The sequence below is a fragment of the Girardinichthys multiradiatus genome, chromosome 5 (genome assembly GCF_021462225.1).
Source record: "Girardinichthys multiradiatus isolate DD_20200921_A chromosome 5, DD_fGirMul_XY1, whole genome shotgun sequence".
Lineage (NCBI taxonomy): Eukaryota > Metazoa > Chordata > Actinopteri > Cyprinodontiformes > Goodeidae > Girardinichthys > Girardinichthys multiradiatus.
This window is the reverse complement of record NC_061798.1, coordinates 49304004-49328514: the sequence shown is the minus strand read 5'-3', so window position 1 is coordinate 49328514 and position 24511 is coordinate 49304004. Positions and strand designations below refer to the sequence as shown.

Here is a 24511-nt window from a genome sequence, read left to right as displayed (position 1 = left end):
AAAATGAGAGAAACCAGAGGCGGTTCTGAATCAATTTCAGCAGAACTGGTCCAAACTGCAGCTCTCTGTCAGGCTGCAGAACTTCTCAAACTGTTCATAATGACTTTCTGCAAAGCCTGTCAGTTCTACATTCAGCTCTTCATGATGTACAACTTTTAAATTATTTCCCTCTGTTTGCCTCTTTATTAAATCTGCTACACGTGTTTCTGTCTGTATAAAGAAAGGTTAGGATGAGAATTATTCTTTCAGGTCTAAGTTGTTGGGTCTGTGTTAAAATTAGGGACTGGGCTCACAGCATGAGATGAAAAATCCTGCACAGGGCTTTAATGTGTCTGTAACTCTCACTGCTTCAGTTTTCAAACCATATTCCAGTCCCAGATTAGCAGCTGGCAACACGTGAACAAACACGTGGATGGAAAAAAGCAATACACTCAGCTAAATGTTTCATTATGTTTTGCTTTTATTCAAGCAGGCTATCTTTTAAATGGGTCTGAATGAATAGTTTTCCTGAAGGTCCTTCAGAGTTTCTTCTCATACTATTTCAGTGGTTGTACCTTACCATAACAGCATGTTGTGTGCTTCAATAAAAGTGATGAAAACAGAGAAAAATAGGGGACCAGAATTTCTGTCTTCAAGAAACAGAAAATAATCCAGAACAGACCAGAGACATGATGTGTTAGTTTGTTGCTCTGGGGCAGACAGCTACATGTTAACACAATGCCGAGGCAGAAAGACATCAGCAATTATTGTTGAATACTGCTCTAGATCAGTCTGCAGGGTTGTTAACCCATTTTAAACTAATCGTATACCATCATTCTACAGAGAGAAAGTTGTTTCAAATTTGGAAAACATCTGTTCTTTACCACACTCACCATGTGCTTTTTATTTTTTTTTAAACAGATATGACACATACAAAATATATGTTTTTAAATTAATGGAGAAAACAAAAAAAGTTCTGCTCAGCGAGTTCCTCAGGATTAAGTCCTTGATCCTCTGCTTTTCTATTTCAACATGAGTTCTTAAAATCTTTGAATATCCTTTGTTCAGATTGAATGTGTTATTGGATGCAAATGAAGCATTTAAATAAATCTGGGCTATCATCTATAGGCAGTGCTGATGTTTCATTTATTTTTGAAGCTTCATTTTCCCCATCTAACAAGATTAATGTAAATTCTTCACCTGGGTCAAAACAGATTAAATTAAAAGTAGATACAATGTGTGTTTACTGATAGAAAAGTCAAAAAAGCTTACATAAAACAGAGAAAATGATGAAGACGACAGAAAAGGTGAGAAGAAGCACTGTGTGGAGACTGAGAGATTGTAAAGCTGCTAATTGTGTTGGCAGAGGTATTTATAACCTTGAACCATCTCGCCAATTAGACATACTCGAATTTATGAGGTCATGTTGGATTCAGACAATTAGAGGTACAAGAGTGAAGAGATGATCTAGTGCAGAAAAAACACTGACAGAGAGAGGTCACAATGCGAGGCAGAGGAGAAGAAACATGGAGGAAAGTAATTAAAATACAAGAAGAGTCTAGGTAGAGCTCTGAGTTGGATCGCCTCGGGTGCATCCATCTCCACACAGACAGGAAGACATTACAAATGAAGGGTGCGATGCCGACATTTCAGGATCGGAGGGGAGAGCGTGTTCTCTAATTAAGAGCTACCCAACAAGCCCATCCCCTGCTGCAAAACAAGTCAGTCTCCTCCTCCCTTTCCTGCCCCCATCAGCTTTCCTCTCCTTGTAATCAGGTGTGAGGTTATAACTCACTAACTTAGTGAGAAGGAGCTGATTTGGGAAAAGATTTGAAACCAGGAACAGATAGAGAGGTAACGAGATCACACCAGTCCATGGAGGAGCTTTGTGGCATGAATATTCAGGGTAACATGGCGAGCTTATGAGCAACACATCATCATCATTTTTGCATGCATGCACTCCAGTATGTCTGCAGGAACACATCACTGTGGTGAGATTTTCTGCACTTTGAACAATAAACAATACTCTTCTCTTTAAAAATGTGTGTGTGTGTGTGTGTGTGTGTGTGTGTGTGTGTGTGTGGTTTTTTGTGTGATCAACACTTACTCCACTGGGGGGTTGATGTCCTCAGCTTTTGTCTCGAAGAAGTGCAGCACCTCCTCGCTCTGAGAGATGTGAGGAGGAAGTCTCACCAGAGCCTGGAGATGGAAAGAGACAAGCAACATGAAGGCTAACAAAGGAAAATTGGACACAGCCGAGAGGCAACTTTGGGTCACATGTTAAAACATCCACCATTAACCTGCTTTAGGTTCTTATGTTGTCTTAAAACACAAAACAACATTACTCTGTCACATTCCAGCTGCACATTTCAAGATTTTATGTGATAAACTAACACATAGTGTTGCATAAATGTCAATGAGAAGGAATCATAGTTGAAGTTTAGCCCCGTTTACCCTCTAAATAAAATCTAACTGAAATGTCTGCAAGTTTTGACCCAATTGATTTTCTTCGCCATAATTGTGAATTATCTCTACCCCAATGAAGCAGCCATCACCATGTTTAAATCAGCTCTGACCCAAGCATCATCTTGTTAATGATTTAAGAGTTACCAGGGGCCTTTTTTGACAAACTACAAACATGCTTTTGCCTTTTCATTTTTTATTACCATCCTTTATGCCTGGACCTTGACCCTCTTTTCACACGATTTTTATATGTTGCAAATGTAATCTGCAGCTCTCCATAACTTTCTGCTCCTGTTTGAGGAGCTCTTCAAGATCTCTCTTCTTGATTTTCATTGAAATTTCTTTATAGAAGTCACACAGTTACTTGAACTAGCTCATCCCATGCAAAACATTCAACATGGCCCCCACTGTTAGTCACTGGACCTAGTCTCTGTTGGTGTGGTCCATTGGTGCTTGGAAATTCTGATTTCTGACATCACAGTTTGAAAAACTCAACTGGCATAGATTTGAAAAGTTGGGGATCCTTGAGTAACCCTGAGCTTAAATCCAACATGGCTGCTGCATCTCTGCTTTCTACAGGTATAGGATGAAATGTATGGGTTTCAGAATCACTTGATAATCCAATAAGACATCACATGCAAAGATTTTTCAGATTTCTACTAATTGAAATCACAGCGACAAAGCAGGAAAACTGACTAAAGAAATGAACATTGCTGCATCACCTGTAATGAAGAATTTTATATTATATATATATATATATATATATATATATATATATATATATATATATATATATATATATATATTTAATGAGCAGCAATTAGCGTTAAAGCTCACATACAGAGCCACCAAACGAGGAACTGGACCATGAAGGTGAAGGAAGTGGGCCTTTAATTTCAATTTCTGCAATCGTCATTTGAACTACTTTCATATTTCATTCATCTTATCTAATATTATAGAAAAAGCCTTATAGTTGTTATTGAAGAGGCAGCATCACGCTGCGCATCCACAGCTGTCTGGACCCAGCATCCTATATTCCCCTGCGAGCAAAGCCTTTGAAAACACTGGGTAATTACTTTTCCTCTATGTTTGTACCTCATGAACAGGACAGAGGAAGTAAACAGTGTGGCACACTGTGCAGTGCTGGATGAAAGCAAATGCCTGGGCTTAGTGCTGCAGCAGGATAAATTACTCAGCTCCAGGTTATTTGGGTAAGAAAGAGTCCATCTTTGGGTGGACCTGCTTTTATTTCTTTGGTCCCGATTAATGAGCTGATATTCTGGTTAACCTTCCCTAATGTGGGCCAAGAAAACCACCTCCTAATTGTGTGTCAAAACAAAGCTACTGTATTGCATGGAATTATGCCAAGTGGAAGGAAGGGAGGAAGGGAGGAGAGGAGGATTAGGGGGAGGAAAAGATCATAATCCAGTACACATGAAAAACATTTCTAATAAGAGTGTGAAGAGGAAGTGATAATCAAGTCTGTCTTGAAGTGTGTAATTATAAAGGATAGTTATTTGATGTTGTGTATTTTTATAGGAAGGAAGTCCGTTTTTTTACATTATAACCACAAACTTCCATGTATTTTATTGAGATGTACCACTGGGTAGTTCATAACTGTAAAACCGATGCATGGTTTTCAAATTTTATTGCATGTACAAATCTTTTTTTCACTGCAGGTTCAGCTGGAAGGCCTTATGTTAGGTCTCTACCAGCTTAGCATCTAGATACTGAGATTGTTTTTGTTGCTTTTTGTTAGTTTTATGGGTGTCTTCTGGATTTATTTTTTGTTTTTGGTCAACGTTGTTGTCGTTAAATGTGCTATATAAATAAAATTAACATTGGCATTTGGCCCATTCTTTTTAATTTGACAATATTTAGGTCTGGACTTTGACTGGGCCGTTCTTACACATGTATAGACTCAGACCACTCTATTGTAGCTCTGGCTATATGTTTAGGGCCAACAAATAGTTGCTCTGTCAACAGATCCTTGCATCTGAGCTGTGGATATCTGCAGCTCCTCCAGAGCTGCCATGGGCCTCCTGGCTGCTTCTCTGATTAATTCTCTCCTTGCCCCATATGTTAGTCTAGGCTTGGTAGGTTTACTGTTGGTCCATCCTCTCTCCATGTTCAGATGATGGATTGAACAGAGCTCCAGGAGATGTTCACAGCTTGGGATATTGTTGTAGAACCTAACCCTGCTTCAAACATCTCCACAACTTTCTCCCTGACCTGTCTGCTACAGGTCCTTCTCAAAATATTAGCATATTGTGATAAAGTTCATTATTTTCCATAATGTCATGATGAAAATTTAACATTCATATATTTTAGATTCATTGCACACTAACTGAAATATTTCAGGTCTTTTATTGTCTTAATACGGATGATTTTGGCATACATCTCATGAAAACCCAAAATTCCTATCTCACAAAATTAGCATATTTCATCCGACCAATAAAAGAAAAGTGTTTTTAATACAAAAAACGTCAACCTTCAAATAATCATGTACAGTTATGCACTCAATACTTGGTCGGGAATCCTTTTGCAGAAATGACTGCTTCAATGCGGCGTGGCATGGAGGCAATCAGCCTGTGGCACTGCTGAGGTCTTATGGAGGCCCAGGATGCTTCGATAGCGGCCTTTAGCTCATCCAGAGTGTTGGGTCTTGAGTCTCTCAATGTTCTCTTCACAATATCCCACAGATTCTCTATGGGGTTCAGGTCAGGAGAGTTGGCAGGCCAATTGAGCACAGTGATACCATGGTCAGTAAACCATTTACCAGTGGTTTTGGCACTGTGAGCAGGTGCCAGGTCGTGCTGAAAAATGAAATCTTCATCTCCATAAAGCTTTTCAGCAGATGGAAGCATGAAGTGCTCCAAAATCTCCTGATAGCTAGCTGCATTGACCCTGCCCTTGATAAAACACAGTGGACCAACACCAGCAACTGACACGGCAACCCAGACCATCACTGACCGTGGGTACTTGACACTGGACTTCTGGCATTTTGGCATTTCCTTCTCCCCAGTCTTCCTCCAGACTCTGGCACCTTGATTTCTGAATGACATGCAGAATTTGCTTTCATCCGAAAAAAGTACTTTGGACCACTGAGCAACAGTCCAGTGCTGCTTCTCTGTAGCCCAGGTCAGGCGTTTCTGCCGCTGTTTCTGGTTCAAAAGTGGCTTGACCTGGGGAATGCGGCACCTGTAGCCCATTTCCTGCACACGCCTGTACACGGTGGCTCTGGATGTTTCTACTCCAGACTCAGTCCACTGCTTCCGCAGGTCCCCCAAGGTCTGGAATCGGCCCTTCTCCACAATCTTCCTCAGGGTCCGGTCACCTCTTCTCGTTGTGCAGCGTTTTCTGCCACACATTTTTCTTCCCACAGACTTCCCACTGAGGTGCCTTGATACAGCACTCTGGGAACAGCCTATTCGTTCAGAAATGTCTTTCTGTGTCTTACCCTCTTGCTTGAGGGTGTCAATAGTGGCCTTCTGGACAGCAGTCAGGTCGGCAGTCTTACCCATGATTGGGGTTTTGTGTGATGAACCAGGCTGGGAGTTTTAAAGGCCTCAGGAATCTTTTGCAGGTGTTTAGAGTTAACTCGTTGATTCAGATGATTAGGTTCATAGCTCGTTTAGAGACCCTTTTAATGATATGCTAATTTTGTGAGATAGGAATTTTGGGTTTTCATGAGCTGTATGCCAAAATCATCCGTATTAAGACAATAAAAGACCTGAAATATTTCAGTTAGTGTGCAATGAATCTAAAATATATGAATGTTAAATTTTCATCATGACATTATGGAAAATAATGAACTTTATCACAATATGCTAATATTTTGAGAAGGACCTGCATGTTCCTTGGTTTTCATGGTGCTGTTTGTTCAGTAATGTTCCCTAACAAACCTCTGAGACCAGAAACAGAACAGCTGCATTTATACTGAGATTAAATTACGCTCAGGAGACTTTAAATACTAATTAGATGACTTATGAAGGCTGCTAATTGCACTGGGTTTTATTGAGGACTATCAGAGTAAAGGAGATTGAAGACAGATTCACAGCACATCTTTGAGATTTATCTTTGCAATACATATTGAAAACCATGCATTATTACCTTCCACTCTATTTATTACTTTTTGATAATAATGAGAAAGAAATTGAAGGAGTCTAACTATTTTTTCATGAAACTGGAGTGTTTGGACTTCTCACATAGGGGATGTTTCAGAACAACAACAGAGATGTTTGCAGCGAGATCTCTTTACCCTGCAGTAGTCATCAATGAAACGCAGCCGCTTCATGGCCACGTCTCGCACATGACTCCTCCGGAACAGGATTTTCCCTGGAGAGGGGAAAGGAAAAGGGACAGAAACAAAGAATCAAAACATGAGGAAAAGTGAAGGATAAACAAGGAAAAGTGTTATGGTATGTAGGGAAAGACAGAGGAAAGAATAGCAAGGAAACATATGAGAGAAAACAACTGAAATATGTAAAGAAGTCTGTCTGAAAATAAAGAGAAATCTATGCATATTTTTCAGCATAGGCAGTGTAACCTAAATGGTGTAATTTTCAGATGTACCAACAGATGTCAGTAGTTTGCAGATCAACAAATAAAAGGTGACAGTTTTTTAAATAAAACTTGGGATTTCAACATGAATGGAACTCTTCTTATATTAGTATTAAAGTATAACTTAAACAGACCAATAAAAACAACATTTATTGTGTTTTTGGTTTGGAGAGACAGGAGGCAAAAGTTGCAATGATTATCCAAGTGGCCTGGAAGCAAAAAGCAGGTTTTTCAGACTAATTGTGCATTTAGGAAATCAATCATATCTGTCTAGTAACAACTAAAACAGCCCAAAGTGCAGTGATGTTCTGTTTGCAATTTTATTTGTAGCTGAGGTGATGTTTGTGATGCCACTCTAAAACCTCATTTTGGCTTTTTTTAGTCGTTCAGAGTCGGACATACTGATGTACTTTTCTTCTTTCTCAGCTGGATAATCAAGGTGCCCTGGAGTTTAAGGTCACAAACAGATGGCTGGACATTCGCAATCAGTATTTTCTGCTTAAGAGCAGAATTCATTTTTCCATTATGTCCTGTCAACCAGGTTCTAAAGTGGCCAAACAGTCCCAGACCCTTACACTACCACCACCATGTGTGATTGTAGTATAATGTTTTTCTTTCTAAATTGCTGTGCTGGCATTACACCAGACCTAACAGGATTCACACCTTCCAAAGCGTTCTTTTTTTGTGCCCTCAGTCCACTGAATATTTGCCCTAAAGTCAAAGAGACCATTGAGATGTTTTGGATAAATGTGAGACGGTCCTTTGTGTTTTTTGGGTCAGCAGTGGGTCTGGCCTGTGAACTCTCCCATGGAGGCCATTTTTTAGGCAGTCTCTCATTCTTACTGTTGAATCAATACATTTGACCTTAGCTGAGGCAGTGAGGCCCGCAGTAATTTAGATGCTGTTCTGGGTTGTTTTGTGAGTCGTTCTTGGAGCAATTATGGTAGGTCGGTCACGCCGAAGGAAAGTTCTCCACTGTTCCATGTTTTCTCTATTTGTGGATAATAGCTCTCGCTGTGCTTCTCTGGAGTCTCAAAGCCTTAGAAATTATAACCTTTTACAGCCTGATAGATTTCAATGACTTTGTTTCTCATCTGTTCTTGAATTTCTGTAGGTTGGAGATCGAGGTGTTGTTGGGTGTGGTTTATGAAACTCAACCAAACAACGTGGTTAACAAGTTTCAATAGCTTTTCTCCATTAATAAGTGATATCATTAATTCATTAGAGTTGTGCCAGCACTTGAAAGGCTTTGATAGGGGTCCCATTTCAGGTTGGACTCATGAATTCCTTTTTGTAGGAGCGCAGTTATAAAATAGAAAGAAATACTCCAGATTAGCTCTGTCCATTAAACCAGTTGCCTTGGTAGAGGCTGGCAAATTATTCACTACATTTGAAGTTCAAATTGAAATATTTTTATTTAATAACTGTTTTTAACACAATATGTTGACTGTTCACTTTATCATAATTCAGTTTGTTTTTCTATCTTTAAATTGACACCAAGAAATTCCTGAATACCAGCAGTGGCACTTCTGTGGCCTGGATTCTACAGAAAGCTTGTTAAAGTGAGATATTTTAGTGCTGTAACCTAATGGGCTCCTTCAATATTTTCCAATTAGAAAGCCCATTAAGTGTCGTACAGCAAGGGCAGAGGAGTCTGACCTAAATTACCTGTCCGCAGACGACTGGTGCTGCTTGTATCCGAGGATGGTGGCTTAATAGGGAAGACAGAAGTGGAAATTGGGTTGTTTGTGTTTGTCGGAATCTGTGACAGTGATGCTTGGACATAGAGGGGGAAGACAGCTCGAGGGTAGATGGCAGATAGGGAGAGATTGCTAGTGATGCTAAGACTATGTTTTGGCCACAGGGCTTAAAAAATAAACTGCTGTAAATAGAAAAAAATCAGCATTTTGTCTAAGTGTAAATGAATCTGCAGAGATCTGCAGCAGAATCTGCCATTAAAAATCCCATAAATCACTGCTGTTACTGCACCGTGGGGGAATCACAAGCTTGAATGTTAGCTAGATAAGCTGGTGTCTATGTGACAAGGCTCAAATCAATACCGGGGCACGCATACACACAAATATACATGATAGGTAATAGGTAATGAAAATTCATACACAGAAATAATCTGAGTCACAGACTTGCACACGTGTAAAATTATGAACATGTGACCGACATACAGGCATGCACAACACAGCTGAGTGGGAAAGTCAGATATTGTCTCATCAGCAGCACTCACTGTACAGGCATCAGTAACCAACTCAGTAACGTCCCATGGGTGCCAGTCATGCATTTTTAATATGGGAGCCAGTTCAGATAGCTAGAGCTGCAGGAACAGGCTATTACCTGGGAGAAATGGAATGATCCTCTTCTTCGGATCTTTTTGCCCTCCCTCGATTGGGAACTTGTCAAGTAGCTGCATCTGTTGGAAGACAGAGGAGAGAAAACAACTTAGTGTTATCGCTATTTAAATTCACCATTTCAGAATTTATTTGCTTTCTTTTCTGAGCAGAGATAACAGGATCGATTCCATCATATTGATCGCGATCTCATATATCATGTTGGCGCCAGGGGGCAATTAGCTTAGCACAAACACAGGGCATAACTCCTTTCAAGCCTCGAAAATATGCCCAACAGCACTTCCAAAGATCAATAGCCGATATCCTGGATCTTATTGCTTGATTTGAGAAACAGAAAAGAAAATGGGAGGTTTTACAGTTTTTGCTTAGACCAATGACATCCCTCACTGAGATGCAAAAAAACAAAACTGGAAAAAATGTTTTTGCTACTCAGTTAAAATCATTTCTTTTATATATCAGTTTAAGTACACTATGAAGGAAAAAAATATATTAAAATATACGCTTCAGAGATATGTTGAATACCAGCAGCACTTCTACTATTTTACTTTTGATGCCTAGCAAAAGTAACCCACAGAGATTGTTATGTTGAAAATTCATCTAGTCGACATGGAAGTTTTTCATGGAAGTCCAGGCTATAGTTGGGGAACATTTGGTCCAAACAAGAAAGTTTAATAGGACTTTTAATCAAGTTTTACCCATGAATGATGCAAGGTTGCAAACTAGATCCTCTGTGCTTGTGGCCTTGCGTTTTTTAGCATCCCGCTAGTACAGTAAGTTGTGTATTTCTACTTTGGTTCGATATTATTACTCATACTCATGTATGAATTTGTTTTGTTTTGTAAGTAAAGTAAAAATTTATGATACAATTTAAATCTCTTCCTTTTAATACCCTAATGATATCCAGGAGGCATCTTGCTGCTGCAAAGCTTCATTTACCAATATCATTGCTCGCATGCAAGCACACTAACTGAAAATGGATTACTTGTCACATTTCAATGAACAGTCATGTGTGGCAGTTCTGGTTGAAAATTCGGATTCATGCAAAACAGCTGTCATTTTTCTTTTTACAAATATAACTTCATCTCGCATGGAATCCAAGAGGCGTAAAGTTCTAAATGTGGCCTAAATTTTTACAGAAATATTTAAGTCTAAATCAGTTGAACAAAGCCATAAGGCTGAATAATTTTTAGACAAGCATTTGTAGATAAACTAGCAGATAATTAACAGGAAAAGGGCAGCTAAAATCTCTGCTGACCCCGCAAACTATTTAGGCTTTTACCTTCAGGTGGCACTACAGAGCGCTGTCTGCCAAAACCAGCCACCCCAGGCTGTTTCTCTGATGAACACTTGACAGTCTAAGCTCCATAAAACACCATGCATACTTGGACTGATCTCACATTATATTCCATTGTAAAGTCAATTGTGTATATATGTACATTTAAACATATTCTTTATTATTGAGAGCAACGTGTACCAGAGTCACATTCCTTGTTTGTCTGTACAAACTTGGCAATAAAGCTGATTCTGATTCTGATATGTATAATGTTTGTAAAATGTACCGTGCCTTGTTAGTATGAGTGAGAGATTTCATATTTGAAATCCAAAATCATTTCTTCATATACATCTGCAGTGCTTTCCTTTTAATGAAACTCTACAATCAAATCGTTTTTTTTTTTATTTTGTTTTACTTTCAAACTCTTAATATACTCTTTTACCATAAAGTACATTGTAAATAACTGAGAAATATTGAAAGTTCCATATCTTCTGGATAAATGGGTGAAACCATTAACTCTCAGAACATTTCCTGTCCCTTTTATAGTAAAAATAGGCACACAAAAAAAAAGACCAGGTGGACATTGTGAGGCTTAGGTGTTAAAGGGTTTTTGAAGCTTTGTTTCAAAACCTATGAGATTGTATAATTTGTTTGAAGTTCCCAAAATCACTCACTGAGGTGCAAAGACCAGTCGTATGATTAAATATATAGGCTTTTATTATGCATTTTTGCAGAATGGCATGAGTGGTGCATATATGACGTCTCGGTGTTGCAAAATACAGAACTGTGCATTGTTAAATGCATTAAAGAATGATATTGGAGCATTATTAAGGCAGTGTACCTTCCCATACCACTAAAATGCATTAAGATACAGAATAGTCTGATGTGGGTATCAGCGTTTGTATCGTTTTTCGGGAATAATACTATACCTGGTTGGGTGTGTTCTTCAATAAACCAAGACCTGCAGACTCAATTTTGTTGGAGAGTCAAACAAGTCAAAAGGTTTAGGAAGGGATGCAGAGAAGATGGCACAGCAGACCCTTTTGTAATAAATGTGAGTGGGAGCAGAGGGGAAGGATTGAAACTGGAGTTACTTCTGCATGCGTGGGAGGATGGAAGTCCTAAAGGGAGAACATGACATTGTGTCTGAATCTAATGGCTGTGGGCTGGAAAAGACTCCAGGGAACTAACATGTGAGCAAACAGCCTGGGGGTGCTGGGATGTTTGGAAATGTTTGGAAACAGACACATTCATTCCCAACCAGATCCATTTTTACATGACTCTTTCACAGAACTCCTGTCTGTTTGTTTCTGTTTTTCGCTTTGTGACACATTACGGGACATGAGGACAGAGATTGGTTACGCCACTCCAGTCACCATATAGATTAATGGCCTTCAAAACCTTCCTGAAAATATTAGGTTTATGCATCCTACTATAACTTCAACTGCTTGGGAATTTCAAATGCAGATAATGGCCTGGCAACAAAACACTTCCAAGGTGCTGTGTTTGCAGCCCAGATTAAAAACGTGCCTGCTCTGCTGCTTCCTATACTCCGAACAGAAAGAAATGTTGAACACGAGGAAAGTGCAAAGTGAGAGTAATCAGCTAAATCAGCATTTTTATTTGTGCACTCCTGCAAGAACTGAACTCAGACGTGGGTCCACTTTCCTTTCCCTCTTACATGCAGGAACTTTAAATGACCCACTTCGACCAAGGTTGGCTCATTGTTTAAAAAAAAGACTCTTTCCTTTTGGTGATGACAGATTCCTGGCAAGAGCAACGGAGCTCAAAGCGGCCTGAAATTGTTGGCTCAGTAAGACAGAAAATGGTGAGAACAGGTGGGACAGTAAGGATCGGATAACACAGCCTAGAATTAGTCCTCTCTTTAACAGTCATGCTTACAGGCTGCTCTGCACGGACTTACTACTTTCATGTGTTAACACAACAAACACAACTATAAGTCCAGATGGTCGTATCCGTACTGCTGAGACAAAACGAAAAGAAACAAAATTAATAATAAAAACAATGTCTTTGCCAAAGCATTGCTCTACTTCTCAGACTTCACTGTCTCCTTGGTAACCAGCACAGGGAGATGGTGAAGAAGAGTTGTGAGGGGATGTGATTGGATAGAGCTTTGCAGCTCTGGACCAACAGTGGAAATGTTGGGAGTCAGGTAAAAAAAGGAGGGTTTTTCTTTTCTCTCCTGTTAGAGTGAGTACAGGTTCTAATGACATAATGTTTACTTCAGTGTCCCATTCTCTGCAAAGCTGTGACACAATCAGGGAGGCACAGTTTCTGGTTTATGTCCCTGGAGCAGTTATCTCTGCATATAAAAACAGCAGCTCCATGTACAAAACACTGAAGTCACTAATTAAAGTTAAAATATTTACCAGACAATCATCTGACTGAAAAAATACTTCAAAAGCATCAGCTGTTAATTTTAAGTAGCTCTCTCACAGGCGGGATATAATTAACACAACAAATAATTACACATTCATTTCTTCCAAACCAAATTGCTTACAGCAATTCATTAATTACATATTTTGGTGGATCTTGTGGAAATCTCAGATTTCAGAAGCTGCAACATTTTTTCCATGCAAATATTACCATTTAACAATAGATGGTACACATGCACATTTATAGTGAAAGGCAGGGGCAGTCAATGCCACGCTTTACATAGCTGATGAAACAATTTCAAACAAATGTCACCATCTGATTTCTTTCTGAAGTAAATGCTTGGAAATAAAATGGAGATCTAACAAGAAAAATGATGAGACAGGAGCCAATAAACAGAAACAGCCTCCTTCCACTGAATATTTTACCACAGAGTCATATAACTGATGTAAAACGGTTACAATGGGGGAAAGCTGCATATCTGACTACATTGATGAGTCCATAGGAACGTTTAAATCTACTGGGTAGGATAAGGCTGATTTAACCAACACATTGGAGCATATATGTTCCTCCACTGATTGAAAACGCAGCAGGTGCATAATCTGGGGCAGTATCCTCTCCATTAAATCATCCTTTGAATTGTAGGCAATGCTGGTATACATAAATGAAATGCAAACATGAGAAAACTCCAAAATAATTATAAACCTATAACAAATCCCAGAAATTACTGCAAATAAACCCATTGTTACCAAGCGGACAACAGAAAATACCGTACAACAAAAATCACCAAATGCTCTACCTCCCCAAAAACTGCATTCAGTGTAACCTGAAAGTCAAAATTCAAAATCAGTCTCCAGGACAAGTAGAATGTGGACCACAGCCCTAATAACATTTATTATTATGATCAAAAACTATGTAGAGTTATTATGTAAATTAATGCAAACTAACATGTAACAGTTGAAAGCATTATACCAATTGGCCATGGGCATGGTCAGACGACTGACTGCAAAATTCAGCTTGATGGGGGAGACGAGACAAGAGAAGTGTTTCGCCAAGGTAGTGGAGGGTAATAAATATTTTTAGGACCACAGTGGACAGAGTGGGTCAAACGGAAAGGTGGTTCAAAAATCATGGATGGCATTTATGGCAATCGTCCTGCAAGTTGTGGATGACAGGGTAGTCTGCACTCCGCATCTTCACTGTTGGAGGACATGTTGTGCGGCAGTGAGAGTTTATTTTAATTTGCACAGTACATGAAGCATTAGTGGAGCTTGAAGCCATCAGTGGAAACACAGCAGGTTTTGTGCCGAGTAGAACCGTGTGGTGCTGGAACCATGAATAAAAGAGCATATTTGAGGCACCATGTAGAAATTCTAATGGCTAAGTCAAACTAACCACTGCATTAGATTTACTGCAAGAGAAATATCTGACTGCAACTGCCATTATCTGGCAGTTCACATATGCACAGAAATATTTGATGGTATGCCCATACCCGTGTCCCTAACCATAACCCTGGCCGTGTTATCCTTAGCATAATAAACATAAACTACGTTTGCAGGTCATCAGATTAAAAGACAAGATTATAGAATAATCAGAGTGGTGTGGCTTCAGAAGGCAGCTTAGCCTCAACGTGGCATTGAAAGGGCAAAGCCTTTAGTTGTTGAACTACCAGTCAACCTAACAATTAAATTGGGCAAACTGATTGTTTAATTAAGATAACAGCTGCATGTAGAGTTCTAATGAGTTGTACCTTACCAAGAAATACAAATTTCTTTCCTGGTTGAGATGTGCATTATTAACAACACTGTGTCTACACTGTCATCATTCAGTCTGTCCTGTCTTTGTCCATCAGTGTGTGATTTAGCTCATCTACAAGACAGGACAGGTCCAAAATGCAATGAACAATTAGTTCTGCAGAGAGAATCATCAAGGATGACGTTCCCTCCATCCAGGACTTGTACAAGTCTAGGTTCAGGAAAAGGGGAGTTAACATCTCTGCAGACCTCACACATCTTGGACACAAACTGTTTAGACTTTTCCCTTTATGGAGTGCAACAACAGAACTCTGTTTGCACAAACCAGCCGCCACAGAGCCCATTTCTTCCCCCAGGCTGTTTCTCTAAAGAACACAATGAACACTTTCCAGCCCGAGTAGTCTGATACTCTGCTGTGAAACAAAATAAGCATATTTGCACTACCACAACAATCTTTTTTTTCTTCATATAAAGAAGCTAACTCTTTGTTCACCGAGCTTTCTTCAAACTTCGTCGTCGCAAGGACAACTTTCCCTCAGCACGGTTCATGAGAGGTTAGGGTTTTGGGCAGAGAGATCGAAGGATTTAGAATTAAATAATCTAAACGTTTTTCATTTTCTGAAGTTTGGTTTTGTTTGTGTTGAACTCAGCTATTTTGGTGCTAGCAGGCTATCTGCAGCACATGTGCTCAGTTGTGTGTTCTGTGTTTGCGTGTTTTGAAATTTAAGAAAATCTTTAATTAAAGGGTGATTTTAAACACAGAAGATTGATCATAACGCGCCGTCCGCGCTTATGCATTTTAACCCTTTTATTAACGGTATTTTAAAGGTGTGTGTTTGATTCTGGTGCTAAGCTATCAGCTTCTTTTGTTAGCTTTAACTGCTAACAGCTAAGAACACGTGCTTGCATACGTAAGCCCATTTCTCCAGAAAGATTTGGTTCTTTTTCAAAATATTTCCTTAAATATTTTACTATTTCCTTAACAATATTTCTTTAAATATTATTTTAATAAATAAAGGCAGCTAATGAAACACCATTAAGCCCAATTTCTCCAGAAAGATTTGGCTCTTTTCCAAAATACTTCCTTAAATATTTTACTATTTCCTTAACAATATTTCTTTAAATATTATTTTAATTAATAAAGGCAGCTAATGAGACACCGTTGAGAATTGGTCATCCAGAAGGTTGGTTTTATTCAGCAGATCAATCTTTAAAACATTATTTTATTAAAATAATATTTTATCTGATCTTGTATTGTGAATGGTTGTCTAAACATTCGCTGATTATTTCCTAAGTTATTTCCAAGACTAATTTAACTTCATTTCCAGATTCTTCAAGATAATCCTTGGTCCTCAAACATAAATAACATTACATGGTAATGTTGCATCACTCTTTTGGTCATAATTTCCAATCATCTTTAATCAACTTGTTTATATTGTACATAGCCCATTAGTCTTGATTATACTTCAATTCTGCTTAGTAGTTTAGTTGGATTGTTTTAGCATAGTAAAGAGTTTGTTGATTGAAATATGTTTGACTTTGAGTTGACTTATTTTTGTCAATAAATTCTTATATTTTAAGAAATTATGTGAATCCATGTGTGTGCAGAGTTTTGCTGTTCAATAATGTCAGAGCTCGTCTCACACCTTCCTATTTTGTCCCAATACCATCGCCTTATTGGGCTGGTATTCACAAGACAACTTTTAACAGACCAAAATATTATTTGATAAAATATTAAAGTATTAATATTAAATAATATATTCAGATTCATAGTCACATTAGCTTCTATGTAAACGGAGGCAGGCACCATGATCAGAGCTGACACAAGGTTAGAGTTAGGTATTTTTACTCAGAAGGTCTTAACTAGAAATAAATATTCATAATGATCCACAGAAACCTGGAACATGAACAGTCAGAAGAACAAGTTCTTTATCATATCACGCTGCTCGACTATAAATGGTCCATCTATTATAGGAGCTTTGAGAGTAGTTGGGCCTAAACTTGGAGGATACCACAGCGGTTTGTTTATGAGGACTGATAAGCCACTTCCTGTTGTGGGTCATGTGACTGAAGAGTTTATTCCGGGCCTTTCATTGGAAATGAACACAAACACTCAACAACACAAACCGTAGCTCTGGAAGAACTCATGACCGGAGCGACGAAGCAAGCATGTGAGTTTCTCACCATTTCTGTGCTCAGGGTGGTGAGAAAGACCCAGAATGCTGCTTCTGGCTCTACTCAAGGCGTGACATGATAAAATCGCTACTCTTGCTGCAACTCTGAGCAAACATCTTGCTGATGAAGAAAATCTGCTTTCTGTTCATGATGAATTTATGTTGTTTTCTTTCATTTTAAATCTCAGATCCTTCAGATAGTTTCCAACTAAATAAAACAGATATTTACTTGCAAATAGGTGAGCTTTTATTTTCCTAAATGGAGCATGTGAGTGAATTCTGAACATGCATCAGCACCCAGCAGTATTCCATTTCTGCAAGACAGATGTCTCAAGATAGCTTTGAGAGTTGAGGGGAAGTGTTCCTTTCCATCCAACGTCATCCACAGTTGATGCCTCTAAATATAAACTGGCACCCTGGCACTGATCTGAACAAATCAGTGCCCAGGAATGGCACATTATTTCAGGAAGGAACATGATATTCTGATATCCTGCATTCTTTCCTTCAGCTGATACATGAGTTGGGACCGTATTGGAGGGTGGAGCTCAGATAATAAGAGTTCAGTTTCTGAATATGTCAACACTGTGTGGTGCTGCGGCCCATTTTGTGAGTCACGGCGCCCTCGTTTTCAATATGACAACAGGTGCAAGGGTTGGGTGACTTCTCGCTGTCTGCAGTTGCTCTTTAGTCGCTCTACCGCCTCCACAAGTGTTATGGCCTCAGAACAAGGCTCTGTATTGCACATCTCACTTTAAAATCTCTTTCTTTTTCTCAGAAATTAACAAAGATTTTTGTTTTGTTTGTTTTTAAGAAGCAATGTCAGGTTGAAATATTTTGACCTTTAACCTTTGCATTTAAACCTTCCTTTTTTGGTTGATTTGAAAATAAAACAAAGAATTCATATATTGTGGATCATTTTTGTAATCCACAATGGGTCAAAATTATATAAAAAGGCTTAAATATATAGAGAATAATCCCTTTGCAAATTGCAGAGAAACTACACACATTTAACAGCCATCAACAGGCTTCTGGTGTAATTCTGGCTGGAAATTGGACTATTGTTCTTGGAAGATTTGTTTGGTTTGCTGGAACACACCTAGCTTTTAAACATGGCTCACCAAATTTCACAAGGACTGAGGTCAAGTCTTTGATTAATGTAAGCCCCTCAAAATAAATGTTCATGTGTTTGAGATCATGGTCCAGTTGAAGCACATAAATGTGTCTGGGATTTAATAGTTTAAAAGTTTGACCATAACTAAAAAGGAAAGGAAGATGACTGGCATGTTCAGGAACTATCAAGGCCCAAGCCAACCCTGTAATAGAAATGCTGCATAATAAGTGTTACTGTTGACTGTAAAGATTGCAGCCAGCTTACATCACATGGACTGAGAGGATAGCAACATAGAAAGATGCTGCTCCAAAATTGACATTTTCATGTTCTAATGATGAAACAGGAGAATTTGGTTTTCCATCAGGACACAGTCTTGGCCAATGAAGCTGATTCTGATTCAGTTCTGAACCAACACCAGAAAGAATGGCTTCAGAGTGGCAGCATGGCCTCAGCATGATATTAAGGCCCCACAGACTTACTGTATCGATGTGTTAGGCTAATTAAGTTAGCTAAACCACTATATGACACTAACTGCTTGACTACTCAAGCTAACCGCTACATTAGGCTGAGCGTTTGGCTAATCCGGCTTAAATCTACAATAACCCAACTGTTTAGCTAAGGTTAATTGGGCAGCTAATCAAGCCTACTGCTATGTTAAACAGACCATTTGGCTAATGAGACTAACAGCTAGGTTCAGTAGCTACTGAATTTCACTCCTCTGTATAGCTAATAAATCTGTTTATCTGCTGAATTCCAAAACTGAAATACAAACAAGTAATTACAAAACTGTATAAAAGGAGCTGTTTCTTTTATAAAGTAGGGGATTGAGGTAAATTACAACTGATAGCAAACTTTTCTTTTATTGACTATACAACACATTATTAGTTCACAATATTACACTCATTTACCAGGCAGAAACTGAAGTTTGAAATCAAGCATTTGCACCAAAGACCAGTGAGGGTGTCTGTGGATTGTTCTTTACAAGAAAATCAGAGTCTGAATATGTGTGTGAAACAATCCTTAACTAAGTAGACAGAGGTAGTTCAGACAAATTAATGCCTTACCAACAAATCCATAAGAGCATAAATGCAGCATTTGCTTTGAAAGAACCTCCAATGGGACCAGTATTTCTATTTCGTATAGGCTTCGTCCTTTAAGACTATCGCTAGTGGGTTTGTCTCTTCGTGCACAGCGCAGCACTGAAAATTTTAGTCCACGCCCACCTGCTGTGTGGGCCCCACCCCGGTCCGTATAAATTATGGTGAGACCGGACAAACGGCTCCCATTTTTTCTTCAGCGACAGCATAGTAGCACTTATGCTACAAGATCAATGACCAGCGTCGGCACTATCCGCCTTTGCCCGGCTTGTAATACCGGCTACATTATGGGTTACAACCTGCATGCCATCTGCGAGGGCTGCCTCAGTCGCGATCATGCTAACCTGGCCCTGACCCCACAGTCCACCTGCCCTTCCTGCAGGTGCCTTCCTCCGGAGGAGAAGAAACGGCGGCTAGCCATTTTCTCCCTGCTAGAAGGGGAATTCCCCGTAGCGGACCAATGATCCCTCGATGAGGCATTGGACATCTTCAATGCTGGACGGGAATCGGACGATTCCGCCCCGGAGACAGCGACTGATATCTCCACTCCCTTCCTCCGGACAGAGGACGCGGAGGCAGATGCAAAAACCAGTCCAAGCTCAGGGCCTCCCGATGTCGGCGACTACCCCATTTCCGGCGATGGGCGCACTTGTTAGCGCGCTGCCGGACATCAAAGGTGTCTCTGTTCCCACGCCTTTAGCCCAGTATCCGACTGATGACCTGGCAGGAAAATTTGCCCCAGCTCATCCAACTCGCCGAGATCCGGTTTGGCCCCGTTTCCCTGCGGTAACTGCTTTCCTGTCAGGAGCGGTGGCCGAGCCGCTTCAGCTGATGGCACCGGTCTCCACCTTCACACCCATTACGAGGGTGGAATCCCTGACGGATCAGGGGTTTCCCCCAGTTCCTGCGATGGAGCCCAGTCTGTCGGCAGTTTTTGGGGTTAGGTTAGGTTAGGTCAGCCCAGCGCATCAGACGACGGCCTGTGGCCCCCTCCCCCAGTGATCAGATCACGGCCAGGCTGACAGATCGCTCCCACCAGTGTGCCGCTCAGGTTGCTGCGGCGACAAACAACACCGCCTTCTTAGCCTACTCCATCTCCAAGAAGGCTCGGGAGATGGAGCCGCCAATGGAAGATGTGGAGGAATTCTGCAATTTTGCGGACACCATCCTTAACCTCTGTGCAGCATCGGCTGCAACCCCACCGTTCAGAGGGATTTTGGAGACAGTCATGTCCTCCCCGGAGCAGAGCTCCACCCTTATGTCAGAACTACAGGAACTCCTGATAAAAATGTAATTTCCAGGGTTCCTCACGGGGAGGAAAACACAGGGATTTACTCTCGATATTTTCCGGTTCCCAAGAAAACAGGAGGAATGAGGCAGATTCTCAATCTGTCCCTGTTCAACAAAGCGATCATGGAGAGACGTTTCCACATGCTGACAGTCAGACAGGTGATGGAGAACGTTCACCAGAACGACTGTGTTGGGACCCACAGCCATGGATACAACATAAAAGATGCGGTACAAACTTTTCTGGAATTTTCAGAATAAATTGCATTTAACCTACTTCCAGCACATTTGGAAAAGGGGGTGGGGGTAACAGCGGACTTCCCATGATGCCACTGGCCGTTTAAAACCACCACCTTTCCAATGGTCCGACCTCTTCAACGCAGGTCACACAGGGACGTGGACAGAGAGACCCAGCGCGCCAATGTCTCTTTGATGGCAAACAGACATAACTCTTCAACTGGATCCAAGGGTGTCATAAAATCACGCAATCATATGCACAAGTTAAGTACGAATGTATCACTGTATGTGTATCCGGTATTCATTCAAGAACGAGAATAATTAAGGTACAAGCATTGCCTGATTTTCTCTCTGAGGCCTGCGGAAGCAAACTGTGTTCCAGAGAATTCCCTGCAGAGTCGCTGTCTCTACGAAGCCGAGTGGAGCAGTTTCCCGGTCTCAAGGAGGACAACAGAGGCCGCATCACCGTGGTAATGTGCAGCTTGGTCGGCCCGACAGCGAGCCCCCCCAACAGCTTCGGAGATTAGCTGAAGCTAACCTTCGTTCAAAGTGGATATTTCTTCAAACTTCGTCGCCCCGGACAACGTTTCCTCAGCACGGTTCATGAGGTTAGGTTTGGGCAGAGTGATAGAGAGATTTAGGATGAAATGATCTGAATGTTTTTCATTTTATGAAGTTTGGTTTTGTTTGTGTTGAACTCAGCTATCTTGGTGCTAGCAGGCTATCTGCAGCAGACGTGCTCAGTTTTGTGTTCTGTGTTTGTGTGTTTTTAAAGTTAAGACAAACTTTATTAAAGGGTGATTTTAAACACAGAAGATTGATCATAACGCACCGTCCGCGCTTATGCATTTTAAACCTTTTATCAACGGTATTTTAAAGGTGCTAAGCTATCAGCTTCTTTTGTTAGCTTTAACTGCTAACAGCTAAGAACACGTGCTTGTTGCTAAAGAATATTTACCCAGAAAGGTTATTAGTTTTCAATCCAGTAAATAATAGTTCCCTAAACATTATTTTACTAAACTTGATAACTAAGTAAACACCATTAAGCCTCATTTCTCCAGAAAGATTTGGCTCTTTTCCAAAATATTTCCTTAAATATTTACCATTTCCTTCATAACATTTATTTTAATAAATAAAGGCAGCTAATGAGACACCGTTGAGAATTAGTCATCCAGAAGGTTGGTTTTATTCAGCAGATCATTCTTTAAAACATTTTATTAAAATAATATTTTATCTGATCTTGCATTGTGAATGGTTGTCTAAACGTTTGCTGATTATTGTCTAAGTTGGTTCCAAGACTAACTTAACTTCATTTCCAGATTCTTCAAGATAATCCTTGGTTCTCAAATATAAACATTACATGGTAATGTTGCATCACTCTTTTGGTCATGATTTTCAACCATCTTTAATCAACTTGTTTATATTGTACATAGCCCATTAGTCTTCACTATTCTTTAATTCTGCTTGGTAGTTTAGTTGGATTGTTTTAGCATAGTAAAGAGTTTGTTGATTGAAATATGTTTGACTTTGAGTTGACTTATTTTTGGTTAATAAATTCTTGTATTTTAAAACATTGTGTGAATTCATTCCATATATGTGCAGAGTTTTGCTGTTCAATAAAGTCAGAGCTCGTCTCACACCTTTCTATTTTGTCCTAATACCACTGCCTTACTGGGCTGGTATTCACAGGACAACCCTTAACACACCGAAATATTATTTGATAAAATATTAAAATATTAATATTAAATAATATTTTCAGATTCATAGTCACAACAACTAGTTCACCACCATAGATCTGAAGGACGCTTATTTTCACATCCCCATCATCCCGAAATACCGCAAATATCTGCGTGTCGCTTAACAGGGGATCTCATATCAATACAACCAACTGCCGTTTGGTTACTCTCTCGCCCCACGCACGTTCTCCAAATGTGTGGAGACGGCGTTGAGGCCTCTGCGCTTGGCAGGGATGAGGATAGTCTTTTATCTGGACGACCTGCTTTTGCTGGCTCGGTCCAGAGAGGAAGCGGCGGTACAGACAAAGGCGCTGGGCGCACATCTGACAGTCCTGGGGTTTCCATGAACTGGCACTGTCACTATGCGATTACTGGGAATGTCAGCGGCTCACATGGTTGTTCCGCTGGGTCTGCTCCATATGAGACGTCTTCAGAGATGGTTCATCCGCCTGCGCATAGATCCTGTGCGTCAGACGAGGTGGATGATCTCAGTTCCTCCTTCAGTGGGACCAGACCTGGCCCATTGGGGAAATCCCCGCATCTTGTCAGATGGAGTTCCCCTCAGCAGACCTGCATCACACGTCTCAGTGTTCACAGACGCATCCCTGTCGGGATGGGGAAGAACGTGTCAGTCTCAGGCAGTGGGAGCACAGTGGCCAGACCACATGTCTCTCCACATAAACGTGCTGGAGCTCCTCACAGTGTGGAAGGTGACACAGCATTTTGCTCCTCTGCTGCGAGATCAGCATGTTCTGATCCACACAGACAACAGAGTGGCAGCAGCCTACATAAATTGCCAGGTAGGTGTGCGCTCGACTCAGCTGCTAAACATTTCCAGACGGCTGCTGCGCTGAACGCGCATGAACCTGCTCTCCATCAGAGCAGTGTACATCCCCGGCGTCCTGAACAGAGGAGCGGACATCATGTCCAGAGGTGGTCCTCGTCCCGGGGACTGGAGTCTCCACCCCGAGCTGATTGTTCAGATCTGGAGCAGATTTGGGAAAGCAGCAGTGGATCTATTCGCCACACGGGAAAATGCACAATGCCAGTTGTGGTTCTCACTGAGCCCACGGGAGGATCCACAGTTAGGAGTGGACGCCTTTGCTCACAGCCCGTGGCCGAAAGCGCTCCTTTACGCTTTTCCTCCAGTTCCGCGGTTCCTGGATCGAGTCCGAGAGGAACAGCTCTCAGTGATTCTTGTAGCCCCCGGGTGCAAAATTGCGCCATGGTTTCCGAGCCTGCAGCAGCTGATGTCAGGTCGCCCGTGGCAGCGGCCGTGGAGAGAGGATCCACTCCTCCAGGTGGGAGGGGCAATCAGGAGCATCCCAGAGTTAGGTCAGCGTCTCTGGGTCTGGCCGCTGAATGGGAGCACATAGAGAGGCTGGGTCTACCGCACGATGTGGTGCGCACGATTCAGGGCATACGCATCAAAGTGGGCAGCTTTTCAGCGCTGGTGCGCAGAGAAAGGCATGGAACCTTTTTCATGTCCATTAGGCTGCGAGCTGTCGTTCCTCCAGCAGCTGATGAACAGAAATTTAGCTTTCAGCACCATTAAAATGTATGCTGCAGCTATTTCCTCCTGTCATGAGGGTTTTGGTGACAGAACCCGTGTCACGCCCTCTACTCCCTCAGTGGGATTTAGTGCTGGTCTTGCGCGCACTGGTCAAAGGCCCGTTTGAGCCCTTAGATCAGGCTCCACTTAAATTTCTGTCTTTAAAACAGCCCTGCTGTTAGCTCTGACATCTGCAAAGAGAGTGAGCGATTTATCTGCGCTCTCTGTCGCTCCTTCATGTCTCAGAATATGAGCAGCTCAGACGGTAGCTCAGCTCTGCTGCGTCCTAACTCCGCTTTTACACCTAAAAGCATCACGAGTTCGTTCAGATCAAGAGTGATAACTCTGGATGGTTTTTATCCTCCTCCTCGTAACTCTGAAGAGGAGGCCACCTCTCATCTCTTCTGTCCCATACGCGCGCTTTTGTGTTACGTGGCGAGCATGGCTGCACTGCACCGCTCCCAGCGTCTGTTCGTACATTACAGAGAAAACTCTGCAGGACGTCCTCTATCTGTCCAGCGCCTCTCACAT

General features: G+C 41.0%; 1 protein-coding gene across 3 annotated transcripts in view; it reads right to left on the bottom strand.

Annotated features, from left to right (window-relative positions):
- The window catches only part of sh3pxd2aa (SH3 and PX domains 2Aa), a 145659-nt gene that overhangs the window by 82694 nt on the left and 38454 nt on the right, over positions 1-24511 (bottom strand). For all 3 annotated transcript variants that reach the window (XM_047365064.1, XM_047365066.1, XM_047365067.1), the window contains 3 exons: positions 9352-9427; positions 6704-6780; positions 2087-2178 (listed from right to left, as the gene is read on the bottom strand). In XM_047365064.1, the coding sequence (XP_047221020.1) occupies positions 2087-2178; positions 6704-6780; positions 9352-9427 (245 nt within the window). The remainder of the gene's footprint in view (positions 1-2086; positions 2179-6703; positions 6781-9351; positions 9428-24511) is intronic.